The following is an 18,142-nucleotide window of genomic DNA, read 5'->3' as shown; positions in this document are numbered from 1 at the left end:
TTGCACCCTCCTTGAAAAATACAGGTCAAACTGTTGTAATTCCCCAGACTGTTGTGCTTGTGAAATGGTTTTTATTATTGCGCCAAAAGTCGGTGAAACCCATATTATTTATCATCACGTATCCATGGTAAATATGGCAAACAATGCAACAAAAAAACAGGACAACGTGAATTTGGATGGAAAAACTGGTATCAAAGTCATAAAGACAGCCTCAGAGTGGGTTGACCTGTGCTTGGCCACAACACTACCCATGTTCTCATTGAAAATTACTAACAGAGCTCTGATGCAACATCCCTTCAACATTTCATACCGGAAGGTTAATGTGGTTGGCAGGGGGAGTTCTGTTGGAGTGCGTGTGTGTTTATTGGGTAATAGCTGCTGGGATGGTGGTGTCCACCGCCCTTCTGCAATATACACTGGTATAACAACATTGCAGTCAGTGTGTGATTTCTGAAATTTCCCCCTTCAGTTTCACTTCGCCTCGTGTTTTCCTGAGGTCTCTCTGGGGAGGTGCAGTGAGGCTGATGTTCAGCAGGTATGAAATGGAAGAAAACTGTTGAAAACGGGGAGGTACTATGTGAGCCTTTTATTGTTCAGTTGCAAAGCGATTCGCTGCATGTTGCACCCTAAAGAACATGACCCAGGTCGACCTCGTCCCTGATGTACCTGTGTGTTCGTATTTATGTCGGAGCAGAGAACTGCTCTTCTGGAAGATCTTGTCACACAGGTCGCAGGCGTACATCCCACTCTCCGTTTTCCTCATTTTCTTCCTGGAAGGGGCGGAGTCTGAGTCGTTCAGCTCTTCCATGGTGGACACGCCCTCTGAGCTGGTGTCCTGACGCTCCTCCTGAACAACAGATATCAATACATGAGAACATCTCATTTATAATGTATGATGTCAGATCTAATATGTGTGGATATATGTAATATAATGTTTACTGTTTTTAAGTTTGGAATTGTAACAGGAGTATCAAATCAAATCAAATGTATTTATAAAGCCCTTCGTACATCAGCTGATATCTCAAAGTGCTGTACAGAAACCCAGCCTAAAACCCTAAACATGCAGGTGTATTAGTACAGTAATACAGTTATAGAGAGGCCAGGAGAAGTGTCATTCTGTGCAAGACAATAATACAGGCAATTTAGAGATGGAAGTGATTTGGTGGAGGTGTTTTTTTGGTTTTTTGGTCATTCTGTTTCTCAAGGAAAACAAATCAAATCAAATGTTATTAGTCACATGCGCCGAATACAACAGGTGTAGTAGACCTTACAGCGAAATGCTGAATACAACAGGTGTAGTAGACCTTACAGTGAAATGCTGAATACAACAGGTGTAGTAGACCTTACAGTGAAATGCTGAATACAACAGGTGTAGTAGACCTTACAGTGAAATGCTGAATAGAATAGGTGTAGTAGACCTTACAGTGAAATGCTGAATACAACAGGTGTAGTAGACCTTACAGTGAAATGCTGAATACAACAGGTGTAGTAGACCTTACAGTGAAATGCTGAATACAACAGGTGTAGTAGACCTTACAGTGAAATACTGAATACAACAGGTGTAGTAGACCTTACAGTGAAATGCTGAATACAACAGGTGTAGTAGACCTTACAGTGAAATGCTGAATACAACAGGTGTAGTAGACCTTACAGTGAAATGCTGAATACAACAGGTGTAGTAGACCTTACAGTGAAATGCTGAATACAACAGGTGTAGTAGACCTTACAGTGAAATGCTGAATACAACAGGTGTAGTAGACCTTACAGTGAAATGCTGAATACAACAGGTGTAGTAGACCTTACAGTGAAATGCTGAATACAACAGGTGTAGTAGACCTTACAGTGAAATGCTGAATAGAATAGGTGTAGTAGACCTTACAGTGAAATGCTGAATACAACAGGTGTAGTAGACCTTACAGTGAAATGCTGAATAGAATAGGTGTAGTAGACCTTACAGTGAAATGCTGAATACAACAGGTGTAGACCTTACAGTGAAATGCTGAATACAACAGGTGTAGTAGACCTTACAGTGAAATGCTGAATAGAATAGGTGTAGTAGACCTTACAGTGAAATGCTGAATACAACAGGTGTAGTAGACCTTACAGTGAAATGCTGAATACAACAGGTGTAGACCTTACAGTGAAATGCTGAATACAACAGGTGTAGTAGACCTTACAGTGAAATGCTGAATAGAATAGGTGTAGTAGACCTTACAGTGAAATGCTGAATACAACAGGTGTAGACCTTACAGTGAAATGCTGAATACAACAGGTGTAGTAGACCTTACAGTGAAATGCTGAATACAACAGGTGTAGACCTTACAGTGAAATGCTGAATACAACAGGTGTAGTAGACCTTACAGTGAAATGCTGAATAGAATAGGTGTAGTAGACCTTACAGTGAAATGCTGAATACAACAGGTGTAGACCTTACAGTGAAATGCTGAATACAACAGGTGTAGTAGACCTTACAGTGAAATGCTGAATACAACAGGTGTAGTAGACCTTACAGTGAAATGCTGAATACAACAGGTGTAGTAGACCTTACAGTGAAATGCTGAATACAACAGGTGTAGACCTTACAGTGAAATGCTGAATACAACAGGTGTAGTAGACCTTACAGTGAAATGCTGAATACAACAGGTGTAGACCTTACAGTGAAATGCTGAATACAACAGGTGTAGACCTTACAGTGAAATGCTGAATACAACAGGTGTAGTAGACCTTACAGTGAAATGCTGAATACAACAGGTGTAGTAGACCTTACAGTGAAATGCTGAATACAACAGGTGTAGTAGACCTTACAGTGAAATGCTGAATACAACAGGTGTAGACCTTACAGTGAAATGCTGAATACAACAGGTGTAGTAGACCTTACAGTGAAATGCTGAATACAACAGGTGTAGTAGACCTTGCAGTGAAATGCTGAATACAACAGGTGTAGTAGACCTTACAGTGAAATGCTGAATACAACAGGTGTAGTAGACCTTACAGTGAAATGCTGAATACAACAGGTGTAGTAGACCTTACAGTGAAATGCTGAATACAACAGGTGTAGTAGACCTTACAGTGAAATGCTGAATACAACAGGTGTAGTAGACCTTACAGTGAAATGCTGAATACAACAGGTGTAGTAGACCTTACAGTGAAATGCTGAATACAACAGGTGTAGTAGACCTTACAGTGAAATGCTGAATACAAAAGGTGTAGTAGACCTTACAGTGAAATGCTGAATACAACAGGTGTAGTAGACCTTACAGTGAAATGCTGAATACAACAGGTGTAGTAGACCTTACAGTGAAATGATGAATACAACAGGTGTAGTAGACCTTACAGTGAAATGCTGAATACAACAGGTGTAGTAGACCTTACAGTGAAATGCTGAATACAACAGGTGTAGTAGACCTTACAGTGAAATGCTGAATACAACAGGTGTAGTAGACCTTACAGTGAAATGCTGAATACAACAGGTGTAGACCTTACAGTGAAATGCTGAATACAACAGGTGTAGTAGACCTTACAGTGAAATGCTGAATACAACAGGTGTAGACCTTACAGTGAAATGCTGAATACAACAGGTGTAGTAGACCTTACAGTGAAATGCTGAATACAACAGGTGTAGTAGACCTTACAGTGAAATGCTGAATACAACAGGTGTAGTAGACCTTACAGTGAAATGCTGAATACAACAGGTGTAGACCTTACAGTGAAATGCTGAATACAACAGGTGTAGTAGACCTTACAGTGAAATGCTGAATACAACAGGTGTAGTAGACCTTACAGTGAAATGCTGAATACAACAGGTGTAGTAGACCTTACAGTGAAATGCTGAATACAACAGGTGTAGTAGACCTTACAGTGAAATGCTGAATACAACAGGTGTAGTAGACCTTACAGTGAAATGCTGAATACAACAGGTGTAGTAGACCTTACAGTGAAATGCTGAATACAACAGGTGTAGTAGACCTTACAGTGAAATGCTGAATACAACAGGTGTAGTAGACCTTACAGTGAAATGCTGAATACAACAGGTGTAGTAGACCTTACAGTGAAATACTGAATACAACAGGTGTAGTAGACCTTACAGTGAAATGCTGAATACAACAGGTGTAGTAGACCTTACAGTGAAATGCTGAATACAACAGGTGTAGTAGACCTTACAGTGAAATGCTGAATACAACAGGTGTAGTAGACCTTACAGTGAAATGCTGAATACAACAGGTGTAGTAGACCTTACAGTGAAATGCTGAATACAACAGGTGTAGTAGACCTTACAGTGAAATGCTGAATACAACAGGTGTAGTAGACCTTACAGTGAAATGCTGAATACAACAGGTGTAGTAGACCTTACAGTGAAATGCTTACTTACGAGCCCCTTACCAACAATGCAGTAAAAAAAAAATACGGATAAGAATAACAAATAAAAGTATTTAAAGAGCAGCAGTAAAATAACAATAGCGAGACTATATACAGGGGGGGTACTGGTACAGAGTCAATGTGCGGGGGCACCGGTTAGTTGAGGCAATATGTACATGTGGGTAGAGTTATTAAAGTGACTGCATAGATGATAACAACAGAGAGTAGCAGTGGTTTAAAAGAGGGGGGGGGGGCAATGCAAATAGTTTGGGTAGTCATTTGATGGTGTTCAGGAGTCTTATGGCTTGGGGGTAGAAGCTGTTTAGAAGCCTCTTGGATCTAGACTTGGCGCTCCGATACCGCATGACTTGCGGTAGCAGAGAGAACAGTCTATGACTATGGTGGCTGGAGTCGTTGACAATTTTTAGGGCCTTCCCCTGACACCGCCTGGTATAGAGGTCCTGGATGGCAGGGAGCTTGGCACCAGTGATGTACTGGGCCGTTCGCACTACCCTCTGTAGTGCCTTGCGCTCGGAGTCCGAGCAGTTGCCATACCAGGCAGTGATGGTGCAGCTGTAGAACCTTTTGAGGACCTGAGGAATCATGCCAAATCTTTTCAGTCTCCTGAGGAAGAATAGGTTTTGTCGTGTCCAAGGAACTTGAAGCTCTCAACCGGCTCCACTGCAGCCCCGTCCTGTAGTCCACAATCATCTCCTTTGTCTTGATCACGTCGAGGGAGAGGTTGTTGTCCTGGCACCACACGCCCAGGTCTCTTACCTCTTCCCTGTAGGCTGTCTCGTCGTTGTCGGTGATCAGGCCTACCACTGTTGTGTCATCAGCAAACTTAATGATGGTTTTGGAGTCGTGCCTGGCCATGCAGTCATGAGTGAACAGGGAGTACAGGAGGGGGCTGAGCACGCACCTCTGAGGGGCCCTTGTGTTGAGGATCAGCGTGGCGGATGTGTTGTTGCCTACCCTTACCACCTGGGGGCTGCCTGTCAGGAAGTCCAGGATCCAGTTGCAGAGGGAGGTGTTTAGTCCCAGGGTCCTTAGCTTATTGATGAGTTTTGAGGGCACTGTGGTGGTGAAGGCTGAGCTGTAGTCAATGAATAGCATTCTCACATAGGTGTTCCTTTTATCCAGGTGGGAAAGGGCAGTGCGGAGTGCAATAGAGATTGCATCATGTGTGGAACTGTTGGGGCGGTATGCAAATTGGGAGTGGGTCTAAGGTTTCTGGGATAACGGTGTTGATGTGAGCCATGAGCAGCCTTTCAATGCACTTCATGGCTACAGACGTGAGCGCTACGGCATGTCATGAAGTGATGCTGTAGGCTGACTAATACCACCTTCTTTCTATAGCTCTCAGGTACCATAACCTCATCAGAACCAAACAGCTAGTAACACTTCAGACCATCACGATGAAATCATCCCACCTTGGTGTTGACCCTGAAAACCAGTCATCCCCATCATCATGACTCATCAATGGTGAGTAAAAAAAAACTCAAACACCCTTTACTGCGCCCATCCCTTCCTGGGTGTAGGTTGCATATGGGTGTGTCCCAAATGGTACCCGGTTCCCTTTATAGTGCACTCCTTTTGACCATGGCCCATAGTGACCTCTGGTCAAAAGTAGTGCACCACAAAAGGTAGAGCCGGGATGGTACCAGTGTCATAATCATTTTTCCATGGCAACAATGACAGCACGAAACAGACCAAACTCGTCAGGTGTCGTCAGAACCCTAATATAGAGAACATGGTGCCCTTCCGGACGCATACTACAACTGAGTATTCAACACTGAGACACTGAGAGAGAGAGGAAGTACAGCACGGTAGCATCAGCATCGTTAAGGAACTGATATATAATACCTATATGTACAGCGAGGGCTTTTAACAAGGCATGCTCTATGCCAGTCCACTTAACAGGAAAGCATAATACAACAACAACAAAAATCAATGGTTGAGACAGGAGGCAGAGGCCTTTAAACAGATCCCTACCAATCAATAGGTCTCTACAGTAAGTGCTGCCTCATGTCTTCTGGCTCGGTGACAGCAGCAGCTCAGTGCTCGGGGAGTGATGGCTCTTCTATCCATCCTTATGGATCATTAAGTGGCCTGGCTCTTACTTCTAATACTACTGCATGAGAGTTTTTTGGCAGAATTCATAATGGCACTTTCGGTATATAACGCATCCAGGATTTTTCCTCTGTTGTATAGCTGCATGTTAGACATTTTTTAAACAGTATGACACATTTTGAACATTCACATATCATGAGCCGCAATAAATGTGTTGGCAGTATACTATAGCTCGAAACCCAATTTAATTTTATTCTGTCTTTCACCCAAGAGCGAGGGAAGAGAAGAGCGCTAGAACTCCTCCCTTGAGTACTCTGGTCCACCTTTAACCCTCCTCCCCCCAGCGCTGAAACTAAACAGCTCATCACAGGAGACAAAGACAGCGGTGCCAAAATACCACCGCCTCCACCCAGAGCTACAGGAGAGAGACTCACTCAGCTGAGACTGAGGAGAGTTCCCATATCTCCAGCTCAATAGGTGGAGCTTAACCTTCTCAGTATGGCTAAATTGCAGTGGGCCAGATCCAAGAGAACTGAAGCACTAAAGGGGCTATAGACGCTGAAGTGTTGAAGGTGGGATCTTTCCTAGGCCTTGCCATTTCACTCCACGAAGATGAAACAGGTAGAGTGAGATATAGGAGGAATGATTATACGGAGAACTTCCTATTCTTCCAGCACCTCCTCCCTCACTAAACATGAGCCAAGTCAGTCAGAGAGGAACAAACAGCAAGAAAACATGATTCTCAGTATTGCACCTGCAATACCAATAGACTGTTTTCGTGTAGTTTTCTCTCTAACTGGCGAAACAAATTCCCATAGTGCACTCTTAGAAAACAAAAAGGTGCTATCTAGAACCTAAAAGGGTTCATCGGCTGTCCCCATTGGAGAACCCTTTGGAGAACCCTTTTTGATTCTAGGTAGAACCCGTTTTGAGTTCCACGTAGAACCCTATACACAGAGGGTTCTTCATGGAACCCAAAAGAGTTCTACCTGGAACCAAAAAGGTTCTACCTGGAATCAAAAAGGGTTCTCCTATGGGGACAGCCGACGAAACCCTTTGGAACCCTTCTATCTATGTGTAGTCATACAGACACAGCAGATGCTTTTCTTGAAACTGACTTGAAAAGAGCATCTGCTAGGCCTTTGTTATTGACCAAAATGTAAATGTAAGCTGTGCCGCTGCTTTGACCTTGGGGGTTCCAGGCTGGATTCACAGGAGGCTGGTGAGGGGAGGACAGCTCCCCTCACCAACAATGTCTGGAATGGAGTAAATGGAACAGTATCCAGAACATGGAAACGCTGTGTAAAGTAAAGTAAGTGAGTGGCCTTACACAAGCCTTGGCTTTTGTGAGCCGGAATGGCTAACGTGAGGCTGTGTTTGATACCGTTCCATTTATTCCATTCCAGCCTATTTGAGCCCATCCTCCCACATTAAGGTGCCACCAGCCGCCTGTGGCTGGGTTACTGAAAAGCACATCGTGACAATTGTTGCTGTGAAAAAGGGCTATATAAATACATTTGAATGATTGATTGATTAACTAACCTTGATGCCGTTGACTTGCAGTGTGGTCTTCTCCTGTGTCTCTGTCCCTGCAGGGCTGTTGGCTGTAGCTGTAGTGGTATAGGTATAGGCCAGCTGTGGGATGAGGATAGTCTGGTTGTTACTAGTGGTAACTGCCCGGAGGCAGGGCATGCCTGCACGGCCCTGGTCAGTGATGGCATAAATGGTCCCGCTGGGCAGCTGAGTGGTCATGATACTGATGGGGTTGGCACTTTGTGGGCTGGCGGTGTACAGGGACACAGGTTGACTAGTCACGTGGTGGCCAGCGGCGCCGGCGAGCGGAAGTTCTTTCTTTGTTGTGCAAGTCTTCGTCAAGTTCAGGGGTTCGTCCTGATGGGAGTAAACAGAGGCGTGGTAAGTGGCGGCGGCTGCGGCCTCCTCTCGGGTGGGCTTTGGTAGCGACAGGTCCAGAGGGCCATCAGTGCTGTCCGAGGAGGAGGGTTTGGCTGGGACGGGCCCCCCAGCAGTCAGGTTTAGTGGTGTGGGGGAGGCTGGGGACCGCATGGAGCCGTTAACCTCAGCCGGAGTGGCCTCGGCTGGGCCGGACTGCATCATGGTGGGACCCTCTGTGTCCTGCTCTGGTCTTACCTTAGGGGACACAACTGTGGCCCCAGGACTCTCAGACAAGGGTCCCTCTTCCTCAGACGGAGGTGTCGGAGCTCCTAGTGAGACCTGACTGCTCTGCATCTTGTCGAACCACTTCTTGACCACGTCGGTGGGCAGGCTGACTGAATCTGAGATCTTGCTGAGCTCCTCCTTGGTTGGCTCAGCATTTAGGGCGAAGTAGGCCTTGAGGAGGGACAGGAGGTTCTTGGGCTGGTTCCCGACCCCCTCGGACAGTAACGAGGCGATGGCCGACTCTGATTTGTCCCCATTGATCCTGAGGCCTGAGGCCTTCTTACAGTGCTCGAGTGCGTGGAGCACGTCCAGACCCCCGGGGCAGTCGCCACAGAGCAGACAGGTCTTAGTGGTCTCCTCCCCCTCCTCCTTCTCGTTTTCCTCTTCCATCTTCTCCTCTTTGCTCCTGGGGGGCCTGCTGAGTGTCAGGTCCTCTGGGAGTCTCTGCTGGGCCTTGCTGCAGGGCTCTATGGCAACCTCGGCCAGGGGCTGAGCCTGGGGCTGGCCTGGCATTGTAGCCAGAGTCTGAGGTTCCTTCTTCAGGTTCTGGGCAGTGAGCTGGGTCTGGCTGGGATCGAGGCTGTAGTTGATGATGATCTTGGTGGCGTTGCCGTCCTGACCGATGATGGGGAGACTGATGGCTGAGATGAGCTGCTGGTGAGGAACACCCGTCGCCCCTGTGCCGGTCCCCGCTGCCTTGGCATTGTTCTCCAACATCTGTCTGATCATGTTACCGTCCACCGCCACCTTCAAGATGAAGATGATAATGGTTTGTTCATTGTTCAACAAATAATTGTACAAATAGCAACAAGCAGCTCATTAAGTATTTCATGAATTGTAAGTTGTATTTGAACTGATGATGATGACAATTACATTAATCGAAGCTACAATCTATTTGCAATATTAAAGCTGATCTACCCCCCCTTTAAAAAAAAGTTGCATTTGAACTACAATTAAATGATTAAATACAGAGTACACTTTAGTCCTATTACAAGTTTACAAATCACCTTCAAGATGTTCTGCAGGTCTGCCAGGTTGATGCTGATGGGAGAAACCAGACCCATGGTGGGGAGCATCACAGCCTGCACCGCACCCTGCAGGGGGCCCGCGGCACCCCCGTTTAACACCCCTCCTCCATGACCGTTTCCTCCCGGCGTTGCTGGAGACAACACCATGGCCTTGTACTCATAGTCCACTGGCTCGCTCTTGATCTGATTGAGGGGTAGTTGCTCCTGTACAGGTTTATCCCAGATCTGTGTGCGTGTGGTGGAGGAGGGCGAGGCGGGCATGGCTGGGGACGGGCACTGGGACGCCTTGGCGCTGGGCCGGGGGCGGCCGTTGACTGCCGAGATCACGCTGATGCACTTCTTACTGCTGATGTGGGAACTGTAGGAGCCCGAGTGGGAGAAACGCTTCTTGCAGTTGGAGCACTCGTACGGCTTCTCTCCTGTAGAGACAGACGGCCATGCACAGACAACACACACACACACGACCTCCATTAGGAACAGAGCTAAATGAATCAATCTCCTCGGGGAAAAAGGGACTAATGCATTTCAATGACGCTTAAAGGCTGAGGATAATGGGTCCATTGGGAAATACTCTCTAGTTGTTGGCTGGAGCCGCCAAAAGAAACACAATTATGTCACATTAGGACGAAGCACAATGCTCTGAAACACAATCAAGGACACATGAATACACAGAGTTACTAAACATAAATATTTGTTGGATGGAGGCAGAAACATCGGTGCAGATGGTGTGGCCAATAGAAACTCACATATACAATTACCCCAACCTTTTTTCCACATAACAAAATACACACGCACGTTCACAAACACACACGTGCACACGCACACACACACACACACACAGGTGCACACACACTCACACACTGAGGGGTCCACTCACCGCTGTGGATGCGTAGGTGCTCCTTCAGGTGGTGCTTGTACTTAAATGCTTTTTCACATTCGGTGCAGTTGAATTTGCGGTTGCCCCCCGACTGCGTCACGTGCCTCTGTCAGACAAAGGGAGAGAGGGTGAGGGGGATGGTCAGCTCACTTCAGTCACACACTCATGGAGACAGGCACTTTGTGCTACTTTCAATTCATGAAACAACTGCTTTAAACAATGGCTAAAAACAATGGTTAAATACCAGGATATTAAATTCATCATGGATGTGATCAACACTGAGCACATGCCGTGAGCCTACTTTCCCACTTCCTGGGTTTCGGACACAAAGTTCACATCACCTTTTATCTACACTCTTAGAAAAAATGGTTCCAAAAGGGTTCTGTGGCTCATAGTAGGATAACCGTAGGATAACCCTTTTTTGGTTCCAGGTGGAACCCTTTGGAGTTCCATGTAGAACATGTAGAACCTTCTATAGAAAGGGTTCTACATAGAACCCAGAATGGTTCTACCTGGAACCAAAAAGGGTTCTTCAAAGGGTTCTCTAATGGGGACAGCTGAAGAACCCTTTTAGGTTCTAGATAGTACCTTTTTTTCTAAGAGTGTACACTGTTAAAAAAAAGAAGAAAAAAAGAAATTGGTAACAACCTGTAAGTTATTTTTTTCTTCAAATGTTTAATTGAACCTTTATTTAACTAGGCAAGTTAGTTAAGAACAAATGATTATTTACAATGACGGCCTACCCCGGCCAAACCCAGACTACGTTGGCCAATTGTGCGCCGCCCTATGGGACTCCCAATCCCAATGTTTTTGTTGCAATGCTTTGCTCTATCTTGGCCAGGTCGCAGTTGTAAATGAGAACTTGTTCTCAACTGGCCTACCTGGTTAAATAAAGGTGTTCTCAACTGGCCTACCTGGTTAAATAAAGGTGTTCTCAACTGGCCTACCTGGTTAAATAAAGGTGTTCTCAACTGGCCTACCTGGTTAAATAAAGGTGTTCTCAACTGGCCTACCTGGTTAAATAAAGGTGTTCTCAACTGGCCTACCTGGTTAAATAAAGGTGTTCTCAACTGGCCTACCTGGTTAAATAAAGGTGTTCTCAACTGGCCTACCTGGTTAAATAAAGGTGTTCTCAACTGGCCTACCTGGTTAAATAAAGGTGTTCTCAACTGGCCTACCTGGTTAAATAAAGGTGTTCTCAACTGGCCTACCTGGTTAAATAAAGGTGTTCTCAACTGGCCTACCTGGTTAAATAAAGGTGTTCTCAACTAGCCTACCTGGTTAAATAAAGGTGTTCTCAACTGGCCTACCTGGTTAAATAAAGGTGTTCTCAACTGGCCTACCTGGTTAAATAAAGGTGTTCTCAACTGGCCTACCTGGTTAAATAAAGGTGTTCTCAACTAGCCTACCTGGTTAAATAAAGGTGTTCTCAACTAGCCTACCTGGTTAAATAAAGGTGTTCTCAACTAGCCTACCTGGTTAAATAAAGGTGTTCTCAACTAGCCTACCTGGTTAAATAAAGGTGTTCTCAACTAGCCTACCTGGTTAAATAAAGGTGTTCTCAACTAGCCTACCTGGTTAAATAAAGGTGAAATTCATTTCAAAAATGGAATATAAAAAATCACAGCCAGATGTGATGCAGCCTGGATTTGAACCAGGGACTGCAGTGTCTTAGACTACTGCGCCACTTGGGAGCCCCCTAAATTACTGTAATGAATTATGTTACCATAAGTTTCTTTGGAATTTACGGTAACATAATGTACTTTTTTTTTAAATCATAACTTACAGGTAACTGGCTGCCAGTAAATTACTGTAAAAACAACCGTTTTTTTTAAGAGTGTACATAATCTTTACTGCACACTACACAGTGCTGTAGCTAGTAGTTACACAACTATACCTGCTGTTTGCTATCTTTCTATAAGTGTTATGTATAGGGTTGTGTCTATAAGTACCTGGTCTCTACCAGCTTTGTGGGCCGTCATGTGTCTCTCCAGCTGTGTGCGGTAGGCAAAAGTGTAGCTGCACTGGGAGCAGCTGAAGTTGTCCTCGCTCTTCTCGTGGCGCAGCTTGATGTGCTCCTTCAGGGACGTGTAACGCTTGTAGCCGCGGGAGCAGTAGGGACAGGTGAGGAGCTGGGAGAACGCATCCGGAGTGCCTGTTGGGGAGGGAGTAGAGAGACGGGGAGGGAGGGAGCATGTGAGTGGGTGTGGAGAGGTCTGTAGACTAATCAGAGGGTCAATAGAGAGTAAGGATTCTTTGATGTGGTTGATTGACAGACAGACACAGGAGCTCTGGACTGCTGTTTCACCTATTTCACCCGGTACTGACCGATCCTCTGTTAAGACTAACAGAGGGTCTGTAAACACTAACTACCTGACAGATGCTGCAACATACTCTCACCTGCTGGCTGGATACTGTTGGTTATTCATTAGTAAAGTAACAGGTGTCACAACACTCCTGCTCTCGGAGTCGGAAATGTGCAATCAACAGCCCCAGTTCACACGAGTAACGTGACTAGTCTACGTGTCTTTAAAATATTGGAATTCAAGGCCTATATCTTTAAAAAAAACAATGAAAAACACCCATTGGTTTCAAATGAATGCCCAGACGTTGGATAAAAGCTGTCTGGAAACACGGTAGAACACGGTGAGAAGACATAAAGCACACCTAGCACCAGGACCCCGGGGTTGTTATGCGCCACTGGGTCCCACACAGGTAAAGTATTACCTGTTAACAGGTGATGTATTAAACCTCCCTGCTGGCCAGGTGAACCTCTCAGGATGTGAACACACACATTATCTCTCTCTCTCACACACACACACACACACGCACATGCACACAAACACACACACACTATCACTCAGGTAGGTACTATCTGCTATTTGCTGTTTTTCCTCCTGTGAGTCTGACAGGTAACAGCCAAAAGCCCTTAACTCATAAAGAGCCCAGTGTGTGTCCATTTACAGCAGAGAGAGTGTTAGTGTTAATGGATGGGGGGGGGGGGGGGGGGTGTTTAACACCTTCAGAGGAAGAGACGGAAGTCAGAACAACACAACAAGGTTTTGCCTGGAGGCATAAAACCTGCAGTCCCAGAGGTGGAGGTGTTGTGTGTAAAGCGTTATTGTGTAGAGTCCACTGTGGGAGGTAGGGGTAGAAAAGTGTGAAGTGTTTTTTTTTGTGCATTGCTCTTGCTCTGCTGTGCTTAATTCAGACCTGGGACGCTATGTCTGTGAGTGGAATCCTCTGTCTAATCAGTTAAATGATGTATCAATCAATTAACTACCAGTGAGAAAAGAAAACCAGTACTTCGTCCCGAACAGTGGAGAGTAGATGAACAGGTGAGGTGTGTGTGTGCGTGAGGTGTCCAGGTGGTGCGAGTGTTGCACGTACCGTTCTCGTCATGTCCGCTGGCCTCGGGGGTCCCTTGGCGTGGCTCGTCCTCCGGGGCTTCTGGGTAAATGACGGCTGTGTCTCCCTGCTGCAGCATCTCTTCCACCAGAGCGTCCGTCCTGCCATCGTCCTCCCCGTCTGAACCACACTCCTCCCTCGCTGTAACCCACAGAGACAGGACAACTGTTTACATGAGGACACGAGGAAATGACATTAAGGACCTCGCCATTGTTCTAAGACCTCGCCATTGTAATACATCATTTTATCATGTTCCTTCTATCTAAAAAACATGATGCTTAATTAGAACTGTGACCTCCAACCAGATACACAGGTAAGTCAGTACAGTCTAATGCACCCCCCAGAACCAACCAATCCCCATAGCGCCTAAATCCCCAGACCTGCATAAACCTCTCTGGATTAAGAAATAACAACTTTCCCACTGTGGTGCCTAATATCCTAATACCCCAGTAAATGAGATCCGTTATCAGGGAGCATGTTCTCTCCTCCGCATCACATCAGCTGCCGTCGCGCCACTAATGAGGGCTAATTAAGGAGCTGTAGGCAGCAGTGTAACCTGAGGACACGGTTAGGAAATGAAAAGCTTCCGTCTCTCTGCCTCACATCCTGGAGCACATACAGGAACAGAGTGTCAGCAGATAAAACCACACAGAATTACACCTAGCATCATTATTATTAAGTAGTATTATTAGTAACCCTTAAAAACCAGTGAAAACTTGACTGAAGGAAGTGAGAGGATGATGGTGATGATGAAACACCTAACAACAACGTCGACCTCCCTAAAGACATAAAGCATTACGCAACCGTTTAATTTACTGAGCAGACGCTGTTGGCCCGGGGGAATTGAATTCTCCTGCTAGTTTCTTTAGTGTTGGGTTGATGGTTGAGGTTGTTCTGTGAGTGTGAAGGGCTGTAAAGGTCTGACAGTGAGACCCAGCTGTGTGTTGCTGTGTCAGATGGGAGCAATGAGAAGTTGCACGCTCCGTGACTCAGCAAGCCCGGCAGGCCCAGTAAATTCCAACAGCTCTCCTCCTGCAGGGCCCAGCCCTCTCCTGTGCATTATGACAGCGATGAGACACGGTGGGAAATGGACGGTTCCACTACACGGAAACACACGGAACACACATCCCCACGCCAACCACACGGTACACACACACACACACAGTTACTGGTTACCGTGGCGATTAAATACTTTCAGCGGAACCACCCCCATCCTGCTGCCTCACATCAAAGAAGGGAGAGGAAGGAGAAGGGGAGAGAGTGAAAGGGAATGTGAATGAAAGAGAGTGGCCAACACAGTGTATGTATGAGAGAGAGAGCGAGAGCGAGAGAGAGAGAGAGAGAGCTCTAGCGCCAGGTGCTGAGAAAGTCAGATTTCAGGATTATATGCATCCTCAGTATAGAATGGAGGGATGGAGGGGGCAGAAGAGTTCCTCCTAACCCTCCCATTAAGCCACAACTTTACTTCCCATGAGCTCAGTGGAACCATCTCTCTCTCTCTCTCTCAACCATTCAGGAACGTCTTCACAGCTCTTCATTGAGATGGATTTGGAAGATTTCCACTTTCTTTTAATAACACGACGCAGCTAAATAGCAGCCTGTTTACCCAATCACACGCGTTGCTTTTTTAAAATAGCTGTATCTACAGTTACCTGATCCCTGCCTCACTCTGGCTCTCAGAATGATGTAACAGCCCTCCGACACACACAGCTACCCCGGGAGACTGTGTGTGTGAGGTAGGGTCTCTCTGAGGGTCGACACTTCCAGGTCTCTGGTTGTTATGGTTAAGGTCCCCTCGCTGTCTCTCTAAATTAGAGCTGAAGGCTACATGGTTCAAAGCCAGTCAGGCAGTATATGAAAAGTGGCCAAACATCACTCTCAGACCGGTTGTGTGCTGACACATTGGACGTGAACGAACTGAAGCACGAGTGGAAAACCTGGACAGACTCTGGAGCTCTGACTAAACCCTAAAGAGGATTCATTCAAAATTAAACATCCAGCGTCAATCCATGATGCAATAACCCTCTAACCTTGTGCTTTAATAAAAAGTTCAATCCTAGCTTACAGCAGTATCACCATGTTCCTAACTTTACAAGACAGCGACATCAGCATTTCCTGTCCTGGTTGAACTGGACTCACCTTTGACCCCTACTTCCTGTGGCCGTGCATCCTGCCCCAGTTAGGTACCCTCTATAAGGGAGGGAGAGGGGGAGCCAACGTGTCTCAGAGATGAGCAGTTTCACAACAGAGAGGGAGTGATAGACTCAGTCCATTCAAATAATCCTAGAACAACAGGATACAAGGCAGTGTGGTGGAACCTGGGACGAATGTGAGGGATATCCTATCTATGCTACACACTGAGGGTACAAAACATTAAGAACACCTTCCTATTATTGAGTTGCACTTCCTTTTGGCCTCAGAACAGCCTCAATTCGTCTGGGCATGGACTAAAAGGTGTCGAAATCATTCCACCGGGATGCTGGCCCGTGTTGACTCTAATATTTCCCGCAGTTGTGTCGAGTTGGCTGGATGTCCTTTGGGTGGTGGACCATTCTTGATACACATGGGAAACAGTTACGCGTGAAAAACCCAGCAGCGTTGCAGTTCTTGACACGCTGGCACCTACTACCATACCCCGTTTAAAGACACTTCAATCTTTTGATTTGCCCATTCACCCAAATCCACATCTCAATTGTCTCAAGGCTTAAAAGTCCTTCGTTAACCTGTTTGGGGTGATTCAGGATCTACCACACAACTTCCCCAGCACTCTCTGTCCGTGGGTTTCCCTTTCCTTTCCTGTTCTTCCAAGGTGTCTTAACTTGATGACTGAGGGTCCACTCATAACAAGCCCTACTGGAATGTAGTATGACTCCTACTGTAGTATTCATCCTGAGTCAAGGCCCATTCTAATGTACTACTGAGACTCATCTTCACGGGAAACGCATGAGACATTGCAGAAGAGCTGAGGTGATTGGCATCATACTGTGTATCGAATTCTGCGACGTGAGCATGGTCAAACTCTGGGGTTTATTATATAGTTATAGATGCCATGCCGTAGCAAATACATGCCGTACCTATTAACACAGTAATCACAGAGTGGAAAGAACCCTGCATAGTTCCACATGGCCAGTCAGTCAATACCTCCTTCCCCATTCTCAGTCCTCAGTAACAATAATCATCCAGGCTGTTAAATGAGGTGGTTAAGGCAGTGTTTTACTGGCAGGGCTTTGGCGGTGCTACAGTGGATATTCATTTAGAACTAAATGAGTAATGACAGCGAGCAAGGGGCCGGTGATGCCATGTAATCAGGAAGAATGATTCAGGTAGAGAGGGGGGAAACGGAAGGAGGGAGCGAGGGAGCGCAGCAGAGTGAAAACCACCCCTACGGTATGTCTCTCCTCACTTGGTCAGAGAACTGGCGTCAAGTCTTTCATTTGAGCGCCAGACAACCAGAGTAAACCAAGGTAAAAATCTGTCGTTCTGCCCCTGAACACGGCAGTTAAGGTAGTTAATCCACTGTTCCTAGGCTGACATTGTAAATAAGAATTTGTTCTTAACTGACTTGCCTAGTTAAATAAAGGTTAAAAAAAATATATATATACAGTTGAAGTCGGAAGTTTACATACACCTTAGCCAAGTACATTTAAACTCAGTTTCTCACAATTCCTGACATTTAATCCTAGTAAAGATTCCCTGTCTTAGGTCAGTTAGGATCACCACTTTATTTTAAGAATGTGAAATGTCAGAATAATAGTAGAGAGAGTGATTTATTTCAGCTGTTATTTCTTTCATCACATTCCCAGTGGCTCAGAAGTTTACATACACTCAATTAATATTTGGTAGCATTGCCTTTAAATTGGTTAACTTGGGTCAAACGTTTCTGTTAGCCTTCCACAAGCTTCCCACAATAAGTTGGGTGAATTTTGTCCCATTCCTCCTGACAGAGCTGGTGTAACTGAGTCAGGTTTGTAGGCCTCCTTTCTCGTACACACTTTTTCAGTTCTGCCAACAGATTTTCTATAGGATTGAGGTCAGGGCTTTGTGATGGCCACTCCAATACCTTGACTTTGTTGTACTTAAGCCATTTTGACACAACTTTGCAAGTATGCTTGGGGTCATTGTCCATTTGGAAGACCCATTTGCGAACAAGCTTTCACTTCCTGACTGATGTCTTGAGATGTTGCATCAATATATCCACATAATGTTCCTTCCTCATTAAGCC

General features: G+C 45.7%; 1 protein-coding gene across 2 annotated transcripts in view; it reads right to left on the bottom strand.

The window, feature by feature from the left end:
• Nucleotides 1-18,142, bottom strand: part of LOC109908734 (zinc finger E-box-binding homeobox 1) — a 65,350-nt gene that overhangs the window by 3,207 nt on the left and 44,001 nt on the right. For both annotated transcript variants that reach the window (XM_020507393.2, XM_031796349.1), the window contains exons 3-8: nucleotides 13,903-14,061; nucleotides 12,465-12,667; nucleotides 10,513-10,618; nucleotides 9,615-10,054; nucleotides 7,972-9,354; nucleotides 667-847 (exon numbers count right to left, since the gene is read on the bottom strand). In XM_020507393.2, the coding sequence (XP_020362982.1) occupies nucleotides 667-847; nucleotides 7,972-9,354; nucleotides 9,615-10,054; nucleotides 10,513-10,618; nucleotides 12,465-12,667; nucleotides 13,903-14,061 (2,472 nt within the window). The remainder of the gene's footprint in view (nucleotides 1-666; nucleotides 848-7,971; nucleotides 9,355-9,614; nucleotides 10,055-10,512; nucleotides 10,619-12,464; nucleotides 12,668-13,902; nucleotides 14,062-18,142) is intronic.

Source organism: Oncorhynchus kisutch, linkage group LG18 (assembly GCF_002021735.2).
Source record: "Oncorhynchus kisutch isolate 150728-3 linkage group LG18, Okis_V2, whole genome shotgun sequence".
NCBI classification, from domain to species: Eukaryota; Metazoa; Chordata; class Actinopteri; order Salmoniformes; family Salmonidae; genus Oncorhynchus; species Oncorhynchus kisutch.
The sequence above is the reverse complement of the archived record's forward strand: the minus strand, read 5'-3'. Positions and strand labels throughout refer to the sequence as shown.